At 50.3% G+C, this 18,549-nt stretch overlaps 1 protein-coding gene across 1 annotated transcript in view; it reads right to left on the reverse strand.

The window, feature by feature from the left end:
* Positions 1-11,937, reverse strand: part of ALPK3 (alpha kinase 3) — a gene marked incomplete at both ends in the record, with an annotated part of 46,943 nt that extends 35,006 nt beyond the window's left edge. Inside the window, 3 exons of the mRNA XM_079699790.1 lie at positions 2,917-3,038; positions 6,573-6,611; positions 11,795-11,937. Coding sequence (XP_079555916.1) covers positions 2,917-3,038; positions 6,573-6,611; positions 11,795-11,937 — 304 coding nt within the window. The remainder of the gene's footprint in view (positions 1-2,916; positions 3,039-6,572; positions 6,612-11,794) is intronic.
* Between the last annotated feature and the right edge of the window lie 6,612 nt (positions 11,938-18,549).

Below are 18,549 nucleotides of genomic sequence, written 5' to 3' on the forward strand. Positions count from 1 at the left end.
CTGCTCTTACTCATTATCTGACAACCAAAGATTCCTAGATATCTGAGGAAAGCCTATAAACAGGAGATTAAGGACCAAAACAATTAAAGAGGAAAAAAAGCAAACTTGAAGAAACACAAACCATGCAGGAAACGTTTAGAAAACTATCATTACAAGTCTCAGAGGGTTAAAAGAAAATACTACATTCATGAAAAGAACAGGATGTTTTAGAAAAGGATTAAAAAAGAGCTCTTATAAATTAAAAACCCAATAGAAAAGTTGAAATATAACACTGAGGAAATCTCAGAAAGAACAAAAAGACAAATAGATGAAAGGGAAGAAAAGATAAGAAAATAAGAGAATGAGTCCAGGGGAGCAGATATGCACATAACAGGAGTTCCAGAAAGAAAGAACAGATAAAACAGGGGGAAGAAATCAACATCAAAATAATCTCAAATTTCTCAGAACTAAAGGCCATCAGTTTCCAGACTGAAAGCATCCAAGCATGCCCCTGGATGAAGACACCCGTAACAAGATACATCATTATGAAATATCAAAACACTCTTAAAAGCTTCCAGAGAGAAAACTGGTCTCATGCACAGAATCAGGAATCAAACTGTCTTCTTGCTCTGAACAGAAACACTGGAAGCAGGCAGTGTAGTAATGTTTTCAAAATTCTGAAGGAAAATTATTTTCAACTTAGAATTCTATACCTAGCCAAACTCTCCATCAAGAGTAAAGCAGGAAAAAAAGACATTTTCAGACACAAGTTGTCTAACATTTACTTACCATGTACTCCTCCTAGGAAGCTACCAAAACAAGGATGTAAATCAAGAAAGAGACAAATGTGGAATACAAATAAACAAGGAATCCATTACAGGAGGGGTAAAGGAAATCCACAGGATGATGATGAAGGGAGATCCTAGGGTGATGACTGTGTACCAGACGCAGAGAATAACTAAGTCATACTGGAGCAGAATGACTCAAAGGAGAGATAGGTTGAGAGCTTGTCATCAGAATGCCTCCTGCTATTGTACCATCTTTGGGACCTGATGAAGCCACTGGAGGATGCAGCTCAATAAAGCCAGAGTAAGCCAAGAAAAAGGAAGACATAAGATCCAGGAAACTGAATCAAACCCAGAAAAAAGGCAAAGGGAAGACCCAGTATAACAGCTGTGTATTAGACCTAAAAGGCCACCAGTTCACATAGAATAGGGATGTCTCTAAGGAAAGTAACTGACAGGGTACTGATGGCAATGATCTTGTGGAAAGTTATTTTAAAAGGCTATTAGAGGGACTTCCCTGGTGGCGCAGTGGTTAAGAATCCACCTGCCAATGCAGGGGACACAGGTTCAAGCCCTGGTCTGGGAAGATGCCACATGCCACGGAGTAACTAAACCCGTGCGCCACACTACTGAGCCTGCGCTCTAGAGCCCGCGAGCCACAACTACTGAGCCCACATGCCACAACTACTGAAGCCCGTGTGCCTAGAGCCCATGCCCCACAACAAGAGAAGCCACTGCAACGAGAAGCCCGCACACCACAACCAAGAGTATCCCCGGCTCACCGTAACTAGAAAAAGCCCATGTGCAGCGATGAAGACCCAATAAATAAATAAATAAATAAAGGAGATAAGTGAGGGGAAGCAGAGAAGCACAGTAACATAGCAGAGCAGGCATAAGCAAGCAGCATCAGATGCTGCAGAGAGCAAAAGCAGCTTCTCCTCTTCACCAGGTTTGTGGGCTTTGGCAAGTCGCCTAACCTATTCTAGTTTCCTCCTTTGTAAAATTTGACTAATAATAGCATTGACTTCACAGGGTTTTGTAAGAATTTGACAACAGTGGAAACAGATAAACATTGCAAAAGGTGTTATGCTGTACAAAGTTAAGGGGTGCAGGTGCATCTCTGCATCCCTCGGAAGTGTTCTCAGCTTTTAGCACAGAGGGTTCTGGGCAAGGTGAAAACTGCCCAGGGGAACCCAGTCCCAGAGAAGATGTTTAGCTGGCTGGGGCAGACAGGTTCCCCAGAATCAGGGCATGTCATAGCTGGAAACCACCAACGCCCTTGATTTACTGAAAAAAATGGGCTCTTGGAGGGAATCTTGACCAGGTGGCTGCAGAGCTGGGAGAGGTAGGCACCCATCGGTGAGTCCTGCAGGCCCTGAAGCAGGTCGGGTTAGTGCAATGGAGCCACTGCTGGGAGGTTTGGGGGAGGGATACAATGCCCAGGGCCAGCTTCCCAGTACCCTCACCCCTTTATCCTTCCCTTCCAAGGAGTATCTCTCTGCTTCCTATTCTGCCAAACTGTTGCTTCAAATTCCACCACGGAGTTCAGTGAAATGCACACATGATAGTCTTCACTTCTAACACTTATACGGTACTTACTGTATGCCAGGTATTATTCCAAATGCTTTGCATGTATTCATACTATCGTCCCCACTTTGCAGGTGAGGTGCTCGGCGTCACATAATTGGAAAGGGGACAAGCCAGCATTCCAAGCCAGGCAGTCTGTCTCCAGGGTCTGCAGTCAGAATCACTATACATTATTGTCTCTCAGGCTTGAGACTCCCAAGTTTCAAACTACTCAACTGTAAAATGGGGATATTTGAGGAGTAGCCTTGAACACCTCTTTCGACTGGAGAGCTTCTTTCCTTGGAATAAGATTCATCAGTCGTGTATGTATGCCTGAGGGTGAGGAACCTTTACAGAAGACAGGTTTTGAAGAAGAGCAGGGTGTATATGTGGCTCCAGAATGGGAGGAGAAAGGGACCCCAGCCCACACAAGGAGATGAAACTGGAGAGAAAGCTAAGAAGACAAATGTCAATTTGCACAGTTTTGTGCACACAGTCAACCCCTCTCCATGCCTGTCCCCACAGCCCCCTTAGACCCTGACCTGTGCAGCAGCCCTGGCATGGATCATACAGATGTCCTCATTACCTGTGACGATGCAGGTGAATCTAACGTCGCTGTCCTCAGACACAGCCCGGGACTTGAGAGTGGTCTCAAATAGCGGCTGGGTCTCCTCTGTTAGCTGAGCAATGATGGAGCAGAAGGTGCTCCTAGGAAAGGCAAAGAACTATTCAGAGCAGCCTTTCTCCCACCTCCACCGCATTATGCCACACCCTGGTGTCCAAGGCAGCTTAAATCTTACCATGTCCATCCGTCATCTCGTGGCCATGGCTCCAGCACCTGGGCAAGTCTTTCCTCCAGAGAGCCTAGGCCTCTTGGCCAGGTTGGGAGCAGGGAAGTTACCAAGGGGCTGAATGGGATCCTGACCTAGACCCATTACAGTAGGCAGCATCTGGCCATGGACCAGACTCCTGAGCATGCCAGACCACCAGTCCTGGCACCCCCATTCCATCCTTATTGTGGAGTCTTGCTTCACACTCCACCTTTCATATCCAGCGAAGCTCGTGCATGGGGGAGACACACACATGGATAGGCCCAGCCTCAGAGATGCAGACCCCAGCAAAGCAGAGCCTCCATTCATGCCACAGAGGGAAAAGCCAGCCAACCCCATGTATACATAGGCCCTAGGAGCTCAGGGGCCTCTCCTAAAGCTTAGGCTCAGAAGAAAAGCCCCTGAAATTGTGAGCATAGGCCCATAGTAGACAAAGAATAAGCTGGTCAATGCCAGGGGTCTAGACCCAATGGTGGCCTCTAGCTCCTAGGAGTATCAGAAAAGAAAGTCTCAAATGAATTCTCAGCCTAAAGAGGGCTATGGACTTCCAGTGGAAAGCCAGTCATGGCTCCCTTGCTCCCCACTTAGATCCACATGCTCAAGTGAATACATGGCTGGCAGCTCCAGGACCAACCAGCAAGACCGCCAAATCACAAACAGATCCACCACTGCAAAAGCCAGGGCTTCCAGTTCCCTCATGATAGTCCATCTTCCAGAACTCAGGGGCATTTGTGCGCTCACTGAGTCCAGCACAGACTCACCAGCACTGCTCAGCATTTACAGTCCTCTCCTGCCTGCACACATGAGCAAACCACCATGCCAAACCCTTCCATGGGCCAGCAGAGACACAGTGCATTCCTAGGCGTGACGTGTAACCACATAGCCAGGTTGTGTGGTGCACAAGCCGTGCCCAGCCCTCCTCCCCCTCCCAACTCACACGCCCTCTTGTGAGCAGCAGGGAGGACTGCAAGGGGTAATGTGAAGGGGAGCAGGAGAAACTGTGTTGGGGGGAAGACAAATCATTCAGAGCTGCCTTTCTCTGAGCCTCAGAGGAGGGGGTAGTCGCCCGCAGGCAGTGTGTGTCTGCCTGTAATCTCTCCACCAGGGGCAGGTAAGAGTCTGTGGGAACACAAGCAAATAGGAGCTAAACCCTACTTTGTGGGGAGGGCCCCACATTCAATTTATCATTTCTGTGGTTATCATTCTGGACTTGAGTTTGAGGAGAAAGGTCACATCCCAGGAAGAGTATCTAGAATCAAGTAAGACTTCTGGACTGAGGGGGTCCAGCCATGGTTTCTGTACAGGAATGCAGATGCCTGGGCCTTTGAGCAGTTGACAGGAGTCCTCCCCCACAAAGACTACCCAGAAAGGGCATCCCAACTTCTCACATGCCTGAACCCTTGAGTCGGGACTGCAGTTAAGGCTGCCATAACACTCCCCGGCCACACTCTCACCTGGAACCTAAGTAACCTATTAGATGGTTGTAAGAACTGTCTTCTTACAACTTACTGTCCTTTCCTTTCCCTTTTAATCCATTCAAAATAGAGGGCCCTTCAGGACCTAGACTATCAACTCCCTGACACTCGGGAATTACATCTGAAAACGTTTCTTGCTGCTCTCATACTAGCAGCAATTTCTGACTTTGGGGAATACCAAATCCCAACCAACAGCTTCTAAAAGAAAGTGCCATGCCAAAAGTAATCAGACTTCTATGATTTTGCAACGAATTCAAAACATACCTAATTATGTCCTCCCTACATAATTTGAATCCTACCCTACTCATGAACATGAGCCTGGATCTCATATTCAGCTTAGACTCTTAGGGATGAAGCTGCTTGGGCAAATCTAAGAAAATAAGCTACTGGGTAAGTGAGAAAACAGGAAAATTATGCTTTAAGAAAATTTGCAGTGCTCACACTAGATATTCAACAACAGGTAGTTATGTTATTTCATTACTTTTTTTGAATAAGAAAGAATGCTTATCTTCTCAAACTTTCCAGACTAGGTCCTAACTATATTATTAACTATATTAACTGCTGAAAAGTATAGTTAGAAGAATGTCCTCTGGGAGAGTGGATCTGGGGTACATTTGGGGGGACAGGGAGAGTCACTGCATATACTATCATATTCTACTGAATGTCACCCACTTTCTGTTCCCATTTTCCAAACCACTCAGACATGGGATGGACTCTGAGTCTGCTGCTTCCTGTGCCCTGGAAAGCCAGGAAGTCCATGCATCTGAAAATGGTCTGGTCCCACCCTGACACTTCCAGGTCCTTCTAATTCTGTGACTTCATAAGGATATCACAGCCTAATCATGTGTCTCTGTAGAACACCAGAATCACCACTGGTTTTCAACACGTTCAAAGGAACCTAACCTTGCCCTTAGGTTTGGTTATTTACCTTGCTTTAAATAGACTTCCAAGACCCTCTCTCTTTGAGCACTTACCACACTCTGCTTTGAATTAGTTGTGATACCCTCTCTTCTACCCCTTCAGACTGTGAGCCACCCAGAACAAAGGTCTCTCAGTATTCTTGCCTATCACAGGAAACGTACATGGTAGGCACTAATTATTAGCTATTCCAAAACCAGTTAGCTATGCAGAAATCTTTCTCTGTGTAAAGAAACTGTAGCCAACTCTCCGCAAATCTACCAGAATCGGGGATGAGGCCCAAGCGGTTGGAAGTAGCCAGGAAACGTTCCCATTTTGATCATAATTGTCAGTTCAGCCAGGGGTGGAGAGCTGTCCCCAGCTAAGGAGGCAAGAGGACAGTCATTCAACAGGCAAACCCGGACCGTGGGCCTGTTCAGGCTCCGATCTGTCTCTGAAGCAGATTCAGAGAACAAGTTAATGCAAGAATACAGTAACATGGTATTCCCTGACCTTACAGGGTTCACAGTCTGCAGAGGTGGAGAGGAGCCAAAGGAGAGGGAAATTGGGAGAAAGAGATGACAGAAGGAGAGCTTATGGGACTGAGAAAAAAAAAATTTTTTTAAGGAAGTAGCCATGGTTAGAAGATAAACAATAAGGTGTCAAACCTAGATACGTGGTTACAAGAACCATGAAAGCCTAGGATGGGGGGAGAAATGGGGCACATGACTGGTGGTTCTCTGTTCTGGTCCCATGGTGCCTCTCCCAGGGGCACAGAGATACAGTTGCAGGCATCTCAGGGACCCTTGCCTATTTCTGGGTCCCAGCACCCCTTTCAGACGGTGCATGCAGGCATCAACTCTGGCCCCTGTGAGACCCATGCTCATGTGAGTGCCCTCTCACACCCTCCCCAACCACCCTCCACCTTCCCCTCACCCCATGCAGCCTGGTTAGTGCAAAAGCAGTCACCCAGAGGCCCCTCAATGCCCAGACACAAGAAAAAAAGCAGTCAGAGAAATGTAATGCAATGGTGTGTTTACCTTCCAGAGCTGGGGTGAGACAACCAGTTGCTTGATAAGCTAAGCAAAAACAGCAAATGGAATCATTAGGTCAAAAAAGCAAGGAGAGGAGGAGGAGAAATCAACGACAGTCGGCAAAGTATTAATCGGCCACCATCTGGGGCCCAAGGGCTTTTCTATTAAAAGGGACCAGCTGTCTTAGTTGGCCTGCTCCAGTTAGCAAGTGGCCTCACCACCCGACACAATGTATCTGAAACCAAGAGCTCGTTAAATGCAACAGAGTCCAGGGAAATGGTTAGGCAGGAGGAAGGCCCCCAGGGGCCGAGCTTTGAGAAAGGTGTGTCCCAGGTCCTTGAATCACTTATAGCTTCCTGGCAGGGTTCCCCACTCCGCAGCACGCCAGCTTGGGGGCAGCTCCTGCTTCAACCGTCTGCCTTTATGGGGAGAAGAGCCTCCGTTCCTGGAAATCCCCTCACAGGCTGGGAAGGAGACAGGTGGCTTGGAGAACACCCATTAATATGTTAAAGTATGGTTAAAAAGATCACACAAGGCAAACCAGCTGGGAGAGTGAAGAAGAGGAGAAGAACAAAGCAGTTAATTCAACAGGAGCCAGGAGGCACCCAGTTTGGTCAGACCAGCACAAGGCCCTTTACACTCAGAGGCCCTGATCATCCCTCCTGCCCCGGGGCAGCTGAAAGCGGACACCAGCTAGGGGCTGTGTAGGCCACTGAGGGGTGAGGACTCACACAGAGCTGCCCCTTAGTGGAGATCCAGCCCACTTGATATGAGTCAACTTTTGCCTCTGCCTCCACTTTTCCTAACACAAATATCTCCAGTGGAGTCTAGGGCCACGATCTTCCACTGCTCTCTGGGAGATCTCAGGGGCCACCCAACCACACTCACTCCCTTCAGTCCATCCCCACCATGAGAATAGCTCTCCCTTCGTTATCAGCAGTCCAGTCTGCTCAATGGAACTCTGTGTGCATCTCTGACCACTGACAGCCTGTATCTTTATAACCAAAAAACCCACACTCAACCTCTACCCCAAAACATGGCTTCCACTCCAGTGCTCCTGGGTTTGTGGATACTACCAGCACTCTCCTGAAGCTGTAAATCTGCCATTTTGGACTCCTCCTTCTCCCTCCCAAGTCCAGTTAGTCCATAATTCTAGGCCCTTCTTTCTCCTTTTCTATTCCTGCTGCTGTGTTCTGATCTAGACCCTCGTGGCTCCATATTGGATGAGCACACCATACCCTTCTCCTTCACCCCTCATCACACCACCTCTCTGAAAAAAAAAAAAAAAAAGCTACAATCCCCCCACTGTGCATTATATTGAGTCTCAACTCCTTGACTGGGCAGTTAAGGCCCCTCCCTCACCTACTCGCACCCCATCACACACGGTTCTCTACTTCCCAATACTCAGGTTCCACTGTAACCAGACCTGTCGCCTAACTGGCATGGACAGGTCCATTCCTGGTCTCTGAGACTTCACTTTTGTCCTCTCTGCTTGGAAAGCCCTCCCTCTTTCTTTCTGCTCATCTAAATCCTGCCTACCCGGCCTTCAAACCTAGCTCTTGTCGCTTCTGTAGCTCTTGGCACAGTGCTAGGCATACAGTGGGTCTTCAACCTCTGTTTTATGGAAGAAAGAGAGAGAAAGAGGGAAGAGGAGGGAGGGAGAGAAGGGAAGTATTTCTTTCAACCTGGAAGGGTCCTGCCCCCCAGAGGGAGCTGCTGCTCCAGAATGCAGCTGCCTTTGCTCACAGCTTTAAAAAATCCTCTGGAGGCCAAGAGGGCACACCTCCCATGGTTTCAAGGCACTACCCAACTCCATTCTTTCCTGACCATGAACTTCCTTTGCTTTTCTCCTCAGAGTGGAGAGGTTTCCCCTTTGTTGGGTCTGGATTTCTTCCCTAGGAAGGAGAGGCAGAAAATCAGCTCTCTAATTCAGACAGAAAACGATAGGTTCCCCCTGCAAGTGGGCAAGGGTCTGAACTGGGAGAGTGGCCCCTCCCTGGCTCTCTCTAGGGCTGGTGGTGATGCTCTGCTCCCTGGCTCCATCACCCTGCTTTCTCTAGGCCTCACCCTTACATAATTAGCCATGTCAGGAGGAGTCCTGGGCTGTGGAGGCACCTTGTCTTCAGAAGGTGCCTGTGCGCTGCTGACTGGGCCAGAGGTAGGTTCAGGGCTCTCACCCAGGAAGGGAGCTCCCCATTTACTGACTGTGAGTGGGTCAGAATTAGAGGCATCAAATGTTGGGGTAGAAAGGCTAAAAGAGTTCTTAATGATACCTTCATTTCTTAGAATGGAAATTCAGGACCCAGGAAGGAAAGGTCTCTTCATAAAGGAGAAAAGTAGGCCTGCGGGGAGAGGGGGCAGCAGCGCGGGGGACCAGGATTGGCGCTGGTAGCTGGGGCCTCCCATCCTTCCTGGCTTTCATATGTTCTGGGACATAAAAGGCCCTCAGAAAGCCCTGGCCTGTTGCCTCAGTTTCCCTGAAAGCCCTAGACAACCTGCCTGACCCAAGCAGAACAGAAGAGGTGTCACAAAGCTATAGCAAATATCATGGGCTCTGCTGCTCCTCTGAGCCCACTTGGACCAGAGCGTCCAAGAAATGAGGGGTCAGAGATTTCTGGAAATTCCAAGTGTCCCTCGGAAGCAAGTTAGTACTAACTGCATCCACCCGACTGGTTCCTTAACCTACTCTAGCTTACCCATGCCCCACCTTCCTATAGGGGTGAGGTCCTAGAGGCTGGATGCCCTAGGAGGGAGGGCCTACAGTTTGGGGGGATTACTTGCATGTTGGACCTCTGATCCCAGGGGTACTGGAAATATCCTTGAGCTGACTATGGACTGGAAATCCCTCCAGGGTTGGAGGAAGGAAAGGTATGCACAGGAAGACGGGTCTAGACATGGGCCAAGGCTTCTGGTGGCCTGGCTCACAGCCCAGCTGTCCATCGGCTCCCAGGGGCAGCTTACCCTCCCAAGGTCCCATGAGAATGATGACTCACCAGCTCTGTGATCAAGGTAGACCCGAAAACACTGAAGTCAAGAGTGAGTGGGACAGAACCTGCCTCTCGATCAGAATTCTTGGATAGTCAGGGCTCATCTAGGCTGGAGCCAGGGTTAACCGGCAAAGTCCTCAAGGGACCCTCTTTCTCCTCCATCTCTTGGGCCCTCTTCCCACACCCACAGGCAGTCAGGTTGCTCTGAGAGACAGAAGACTCTATGGTTGCCTGCTCTAACACAGGAATCAGGCCTTGATAGACAGCTGTGAACTGCCTCCGCCCCAAGTACCCAACACAGCCCCATTCACTTTCGCAGTCTCCCCTCTTTGGCCAGAGGTTTTTCCAGAGGTAAGAGAAACCTAGCCTTCTTTGTCCCTCAGGACCGGGGGCGGGGCGGGGGTCTGTGGCCAGCTGGCAGAGGCAAAACCACAGCCCACAGTCCTGGGCTAGAAAACCCTCTCTCTTAATGAAGGTATCGTTAAGAACTCTTTTAGGCCCCAGCCCTGCCCCTCCAAACACTTGATGAAAAGAGTCTCCATTTAAGAACATTCTCACTTAGGTCCAAAGGGACTTAAGCCAGACATTTCTAACCCACTTGCAGTTCTCAGGCTGACACACTGCTTTGCGTTCATCACATGTGCAATTGTATCTACCATACAACTTCTCAGGTGGCAGCTGGAGAGTGGACGTGTGTCCACTCTCCAGCCTTTTTCCTAATAGCCCAGATCCCCTGCCCTCCCAATTCTGCCTGGTTTTCAAGCCACCCCAATGCTGTCTCTGAGAAGGGCCCTGCTTCCCGCTTCTCCTTGTTCCACTGGTATTGACAAAGGCCAGACACAGGAGGCAAAGTCCAGACAAATCACTGTGACAAGTGTGAGACAAGCGTGAGGCTCCTGGAAGGCAGTCAGCTTCACCATGGACTGGAGTAAATATACAAATGTCATTCCAGTTTTTCCATAGAGCCAGTGGCTAGGAGGAAGGGGCATTCTTTCTGGCAGCCAGGGACCTTGTCGAGTCTGACTCAATCACTAACACCAGCCCTCAGCCCTGCCCCAGACATGTGACACCATTTGACGAGTTTTATGCAGAAACCGGTTCCGGTTACATTTGAACTTTTCCAACTCCAAGGTCAACAGAACTCAGCCAATCCACGAGGAAGTGCCTGGGACTTTTCCTGAATGTCCTTGATGTCTGTTTTTGTGCTGTTTTAAGAACGGAGGACAAGAAGTCTCCAGACAGCTTCTCAAAGGACTGGCTGTTTTCTGTGTAACCTACGGTAAGACAAGTTCTGGGGCTGGGACACAACCACTAACCCAATAGCCAACCATCACAATTCCCTTTGGAATAGACTCCAGAGTTGGAGGGGAACGAAGCTGTCCAGAGGGGACAGGAAGTGTCCGTCTCCATGGTAATGAACGTGTCCCTGTGTGTCTGGGTGCCTTTGAGTGCCAAAATGCCCCTCTATTGTCTGCAAGTCTTTACACGGGTGGGTAGCCTAGCTCCCAAGACAAAGCATCCACACCTCTTTAATTCTTGGAAGAGAAGTAAAGGGCTCATCATTTCGGCCCGTTCCCTTGGCATCCCAGTCCCCCAGACTGGGCAGGGAAACTGGCTTCCTCAGAGCCACAAGCTCTGAATCCTCAGGCGGGGCCGACCAGCACCTCGAGCAACCCCTTCACCTCACCAGCCCCCACCGAGATCCCGGGGAAGACCAAAGTCCTGGGCCCAGAGGAAGACCCTTCTCTGCAGAGTTTATTTTTTCCGCTGAATCCGGGGCTAAGCAGCCCCCTTCAGGGCAGTGCCGCTAGCGCCCCCCACCTCCTCCTCTCCCCTGCCCACCCCCGAGAATGTTCTCCCCCTCCCTTCCAGCCGGCAGGAATGTCAGCCTCTGTGGCTTTCCTTATCGCAAGCTGTGGAATCCAAGGCCCGGGAGTAGCTGAGCGAGGGGCGAGAGTGAGGTAGGGGAGACAAGGAGAGCCTTCAGGCCCCTGTGAAATCACCCCAAAGTAGGGCCTTCCTCGTCCCCAGAGCCTCGCATTGCCGGAGGCTAGAGGCCCACGGGCCATGAGAGGTCAGGGGAGCCGTGAGGGGCCGTGAGGGGCCGTGAGGGGCGGTGAGGGCCGGGCCGGCCTGACTGTGTCCCCAGGCCTCGGGCCCGCGCTCCAGGGGCCCATCCGAAGGCCCTCGCCCTCCCCACGCGCCGCCCCGGCCCGGCCAGGCCCCCAGGGCGCGACTCACCTGGTCTCAGGCCGCACGCTGAGCAGGTAGCTGCGGCTGGCGGGGCTGGGGATCCACATGGGCCCATCGTCTTCGCTGTCGCCCCCCGCCCCAGACCGTCCGCCCGAACCCCAGCCGCGGCCGGGGGCCCTCCGCGACCCCATGCTGCTGCCGGCCCGCGCCCGCCGCCGGCCTCTGCCCTTTCTCCAGGCCCCCCGCCCGCCAGGCCCGCGCCGCCGGCCGCCGCTCCCGCCCGCGGCAGACGCGCGCCCCTATTTATAGTCGCGGGCCGGGCCGTCGTCACCTGCTGCTGTCCCTCCCCCGGCCCGGCCAGCGCGGCCTCCGAGGCGCCGGGGGGCGCCGGGCCGCGGGGGCCTCGTCAGCCCCGCCAGGCCCTGCCCGAGGGTCCGTCTATTCCTTCCCTCAGCCCACTGCCCGACGTGTGTGGAGCGCCCCCTCCGCCCCCGCAGCCGCCCTGGCGTCGGGGCCAGCTGCCCGGGGAGGCCTCCCGGAGCTAGAGGGGAAAGGGGGTGCGGTTCTTGAAAGGAGACCAAGCATATGCCCCTCACCAGGTCCCTAGGACCCAGGCTTCCTGCCAACCTTCCTTTCCTGCTCGCACCCCGTTTCGCAGGTGTGGAAGCTCGGGCTCTTCGGCCTTTGCCAAGGGGAAGGTGCAGAAGTACCCAAGGAGCTGCGTGGGGTGTGCGACCCAAAGCCCTGGAAGGCCAAAGAAGCCGGGGGCCGGGGGCGCGAGGGGGCGGAAAAGCTGCTCGGAACCTGGGGGCCTGGATCCAGTGGGAGACCAGGGAGCCAGGGACCCGCCCCTCTTGCTGGCAGCAGCCCTGACTGACCCTGGCCTTGCCAGTGGCTGTTGATCCAGCACTTAGACAAACCCAAACCCACATACCTGCATAAGTGACCTCAGTTCCGGAGAAGGCCAGTACTCCTCAGAATGTTCCTCTCCATTATCTAGTAGATTAGGGGTTCAGTAAACACCTCTAGAATAATTGAACCTCCTTCTCCACCCTGTTCAGTCTCGATTTCCCAGCACCCAAGGGGGAAATGGGCTGAGTCCTAATGCCCAGAAAAACAATCATTCAACAATTTCTGAGAGCAAAATTCTAAGCACTGTGTAAACCTGGTTGTAAATATTGAGAATGACCACAGTCTGTTTACCCATTCGTTCGTCTCCTACATCCTTGAGAGCATCCAGAAAGTACCTGGAGCTGGATGGTTATAATTATTAGAAGGTTGGAGGGCTTCACCTGGTGGCACAGTGGTTAAGAATCCGCCTGCCAATGCAGGGCACGCGGGTTCGAGCCCTGGTCCGGGAAGATCCCACATGCCGCAGAGCAACTAAGCCCGTGTGCCACAACTACTGAGCCTGCGCCCTAGAGCCTATGAGCCACAAATACTGATCCCGAGTGCCACAGCTACTGAAGCCCATGCACCTAGAGCCTGTGCTCCACAACAAGAGAAGCCACCTCAATGAGAAGCCTGTGTACTACAACAAAGAGTAGCCCCTGCTCGCCGCAGCTAGAGAAAGCCCGTGCGCAGCAACAAAGACCCAATGCAACCAGAAAGAAAGAAAGAAGGAAAGTTGGAGCAAAGGAGTACAACCCCTCTGTTATAGAAGCTACACTCACATCCCCACTCCTTTTGGAAATGGCTCTTCCTTCACTTTCACTGTGTGGTTCCAGTAGCAACTGCCTTGATCCTACATGTTCCCTTTCCCCCACTCCCCGCACCCTCCCTTCTGACTCAAGCCAGTCTATTCATGGTACCCATCTCCCTGACTACAGAAGCAAGCATCAGACCCAAGCTGTGTCAATCAAGGTTCTTCACCAAAATGTTTTCACCTGGAATTGGGAAAGAAAACCTGTCCCTCTGTGGTGGAAAGCTGTGAGCTGCAAGGTCCCAGCTTTTAGCAGCCATGTTTCTTGCTGTGTGGAGGAGGCCAGTCTGTAGTGAGGAAGAAGGAAGCTGACACAGAGAGAAGCAAAGGCAAGGGGTACAGCGTCCTGATGGCTTTCAGGTGCCTTGTTGCAAGTGTTCCTGTGATCCGCCTTTGTCCATGGCCTTCCTGCAGTTTGGCAGTTCAACCATTTCCTGGAATCCATACCCCAAAAGTTCTCCCTTTGCTCAAGCCGATTCAAGTTAGGCTTCTATTAGTGGAATCTAAGAGTCCTAACCAGTACTAAAGGCTTGTCTTCTAATGAGCCCAAATTTGCCAAATTTGACCACATGCCCCCATTCATCCTTGTTCTTGGCTCTCTGGAGGTGGGCATATTAAAATCTCTTCAGTTGTCTACAGGACAGTCCTGCACATATCTGAAAGCCTGCTTGGAGTTTTGATTCATTTGTTTAAGTGATTACCCATGTATCAGGCTAGAGCACATGTGCTAGAGGCAAGGGTCACAGGATCTGTGCCTTCAAGAATCTTATGGTCTCATAGGGGAGACAGGAATATAAGTAAAATACAATGCAAGGTGAAATGTACAATTATAAAGCCATGCATAGGGGAGCATAAAGTATAGAAGAAAGAGTGGTTAGTTCTGTCTGGGGATTTGGTTAGGACAGTTTACAAGGAAGAAACTAAAGCTGAAGAAGGGTTTTGATAATTGTGTAGGCACTCACAAATAGACTCTTGTGGGTGGGGGCGGGTGGACAGAATATTCCAGATGAGGGAATAGTATGCACAAAGATATGGAGGTGTGAAGCAGCTTGGCATTCATGTCACTCAAGTGTAAAGGACTTGAGCAAACAGAGAGGAAGTGAATTAGGCAGAGGCCAGATCCTGAAGGCCTTGCCTAGTACAATGAAGAAGCTAGAATTCCCTTTCAGGCCATTTCTCATGACAGTGGATATGGTGCTGCTAGTTACCCCAGTGACTCTCCAATTCATCAATTTCCTTTTGAAAATGTTAGACACATACCCCCACAGAGGTCAAACCAGAGCAGCCCACGATTGAATTAGCACCTCTCTGGGTCTGGGCTCCACACAATTAGCCACAACTTTTCTTTTTCTCCTTTGGCTGCCTTGGGTCTTCGTTGCTGCATGCGGGCTTTCTCTAGTTGTGGCGAGTGGGGGCTACTCTTCGTTGCGGTGCACCGCCTTCTCATTATGGTGGCTTCTCTTGTTGTGGAGCACGGGCTCTAGGTGCGCAGGCTTCAGTAGTTGTGGCACATGGGCTCAGTAGTTGCGGCTTGCAGGCTCAGTAGTTGCAGCTCACGGGCTCTAGGGAGCAGGCTCAGTAGTTGTGGTGCACGGGCTTAGTTGCTCTGTAGCATGTGGGATCTTCCCGGACCAGGGATCTATCCCGTGTCCCCTGCATTGGCAGGCTGATTCTATCCACTGCGCCACCAGGGAAGTCCCAGCAACAACCTTTTTGGCAGCCAAATTATTTCACTGATCCAGAGCCTGTAAATTTTCAACATGAACCACTGTTCCTCTAAGTCTTTCCCACTCCTGCTTGTAAAGTCTTTTTATATCCTAAGTGCAAACTTTCACCTTTTTTTTTTAAAGTTAAATCTCATGTTCTTCATCACACATTCCCTTTCCTTCTTATCTCTTTTTGAATTCTGCTCCTGTCATCCATTGTATAATCTGTCCTTCCCAGCTTCTTGCTATATGCCAACTTAACAAGCAGACTTTCATGATGATACAGGCACAGCTGAGTAAGGAGTGTCAAGGCATTCAAGGATGGAGAGATGGAAAAGGCACGGTCTCTTTCCTGGATTTACTGCCTAGCAGGAGAGAGAGGATATGTAAAGTGTTGTTTAACAAGAACTAGGCTAGAAATCCAGAGACTCAGGTTGTAATCCTGCTCTTCCACTGAGTGGCTGTGTGACCTTGGGCAAGTGGCTCACCATCCCTGAGCTTTATCTTTCTCCTTTGTTAACAGGAGTGAGGTCATGATCCTTTATGATCCTGAAGGTCATAGCTGTTGATTCAGCAAGTATTTATTAAGTCTCACTGCTGACTACTACACGCCAGGCATTATGGCAGTACTGAGGGTGCAGAAATGAATGTTATAGTCTCTACCCTTGAGAACCTCTCAAGCCTGAAAGAAAGACAGAAAATTAAAACAGAATCGCCATCAATCCTCTAATAGAGGTTTGCACATGAGAGCGCAGAGGAGCGCATGCTGTGGTTCTGTGTTTGGAAATAACCATAATACAAGGCAGTCAGTGTTTGCTATTAAATAGGAGTACTGATGCAGCATTGTAGGAACTTGCTACTGGTGCCAGGATCCCCTCCCCCGATTGTCTTGAGCTTCCTGGGGCCCCAGAGTAAACTGGGTGCCCGTGGTAAGAAAATCTTGGGCTATGGTTAATTAACATCCTTAGCTCAGCGTAACAAGGAAAGCTACTCTCAGACTATGACAGGGTCTCCCAGAACATTCTGACTCAACTACATTAGCTCCTCTCATCAAGGTCTGGATGAGTTTGAACATGACTTTTATTTTGAATTAGTCCCATCCCTGCCCTTCCTACTCAGCTCTCTCTCTTCTAATACTAACAAAATTCCAAGGGAACAATCCACCCTCCTTTGAAGCACTGACCAAGGGCATACGTTACCTCATATTTATTAGCTATCAGGACTCCATTCCACATTTCTCATCATCTTCTACCTGAACTTATTGAATTCAGGCCACCTCACACTGAGTGCCACCGTGCAGCAGGATCTGGTCCCCTGCCTCTCTAATAACTCAGCCAACAACCTGGCAGCAGGTCCATTGGCTTCATCCTCTCAGAGACCTTCACCACCCCTCCCTTTAGCAACCCCATCAAATGTCCACCACTTGAACCTCGTCAGAGGAATTTCTCCACCTCTAAAATGCCATCCTGTTAGCCTTCCATGTACCAAGCCTGCCTTCAGCTTTAGGGCAACTCCAGACTCCAACTCCCCCATAACTTCTCCGCTCATGAGTTCCTTCCTGACTTCTTTATGATGCCCATCCCATCCCCATCTACACACAGACACAGTGTAGAGTGGACAATAACTTTAACTACAACTATACTTTCCTCAGGGATCTCATTTCACTTGCCCCTTGACCTTCTACTAAGTTTGCCTTCCTGGTTCATAACCTGGAGTCTGGCTGTGGGCTTCTTGCTCTGAGGCTGGCCAACATTTCTGGTTTCCAACCAGAGTCCGATCTCAGGCAGCTTGGCAATCCTTTTACGTTTCCCCAATCTGACCTTTTCCTTTCCCTATAGCAACTGTTCCAAACAAGATTCCAACCTCCCCTTGCCTTTCTCGCTTGCAGTGGTCAACTATTCCTTCAAAATACAGGGAAAAGTGAGACCATTGGTGAGAACTTCCACTTTGAAGGAGGACAGGCTATCTATATCATTTCTGAGTTGCACTAACCTCTGCTTCAGGATGTATACTGTTCCTTCCAAGGCGCTCAAACTTCTGCTCTATCAGCTCTTCCTGTCCTCCCCTGCCCGGCCTCCTTCCTCACAACCTGTGAGGATGATCACATGTTTGTTTTCCCTGAAATATTTACCTTATCTTCACTTCCCTTTACTACCTTTACTTCTCAAAAGAGATCAAAGGAAACCAGTCACGTTTTCAAGCAGTAATGGGTTACCAGAATTGGGTGATAAAGTGCAAACTTTGGCCTCCTGAACAAAGCAGAAGCGTCCCCACGACCAGAGCTGAAGCAGACGTCAGAGCCAGGCCTGCCCAACAAGAGTGGCCAGATGCCAGTGCCTGAGTGTCACCATGGAGCTCCTAGGGGTGAGAAGAGGTCCCTGGCCGGGGGTAGGAAGAAGTCTGAGTGGAAGCACATGTGGCCTCAGCTGTGAGAAGGGGAGGAAATGGGGGCAGGGACCACTCAGGGTTGGCAGGAAGAGAACTTGGCCTCCACCTCTAGCCTTGTCCTGCCACTGTGAAGCCTCAGCACTCTCTAGGACACTTCTCTTGGGGGTCCCCCCAGACTGTGTATGGACATCTCCAGGGATTAGAAATATGCTACTCCTCCAGGTGGCCCATTTTATTTTTAGGAGGACCTTCCTTTTATGGAGTCTAATTCTGTTCTGCCTTCTGAGGCCACACAGAGGAAATCTAGACTCCTTTTTGATATAATAGCCCTGCAAAGGTATGAAAAAAGTGATCATGAAACATCTCTTTTCATGATGGAACCTCAAGTTCCTTCAAGAGCGCCTTGAGTGAAATGGCACTGAGGGTCCCGCACCAAGCTGGATGGTCCTCTCTGAACATGTCCACTTTGCCAATGTCCACCTTAAGCTACTGTGCCATGAATGTCACACTTCACAGGTGAGCTCTTCAAGGGAAAGTACAACTATCATCAACCTCACCCTGGTCAGTGGACTTTCAAGATCTTATTTTGCTTTTCTGGCACCTATGTGGACTCAGGCTGAAGTACCCTTTTTCACAAGCTTTGGCACAGGAATTGAGGTCAGAGGTCAATGACACCTTCCTTATGAAGCATTGTCAGCTTCCACACCAGTTATCAAAGCTCCCCAGACCTATGGCCCATCTCAGTGCAAGTCATTAGTAGCATAGTAAGTTAATCAAACACATGTCCATCCCCCCAGTTTGCTCTATTTTTCCTTCTCTTGATTCCACTCGTTTTAAAGGTCTCAGCCCTGAGTTCAACAAAGCCCTAGATCTCTGCCAGCCCTGCCCTCCTGTAGGAAACTTCTGCCCTTCCTGTCAGCCAATCGGCAGTGCTCTAGACTGCTTGTCTGACCTCCCTCGGATAGCTCCCACAGCTCCCAGCCCAAGGCAGCCGAGTCCCTAATCCT

This window comes from Hyperoodon ampullatus (assembly GCF_949752795.1).
Source record: "Hyperoodon ampullatus genome assembly, chromosome: 3".
Lineage (NCBI taxonomy): Eukaryota > Metazoa > Chordata > Mammalia > Artiodactyla > Ziphiidae > Hyperoodon > Hyperoodon ampullatus.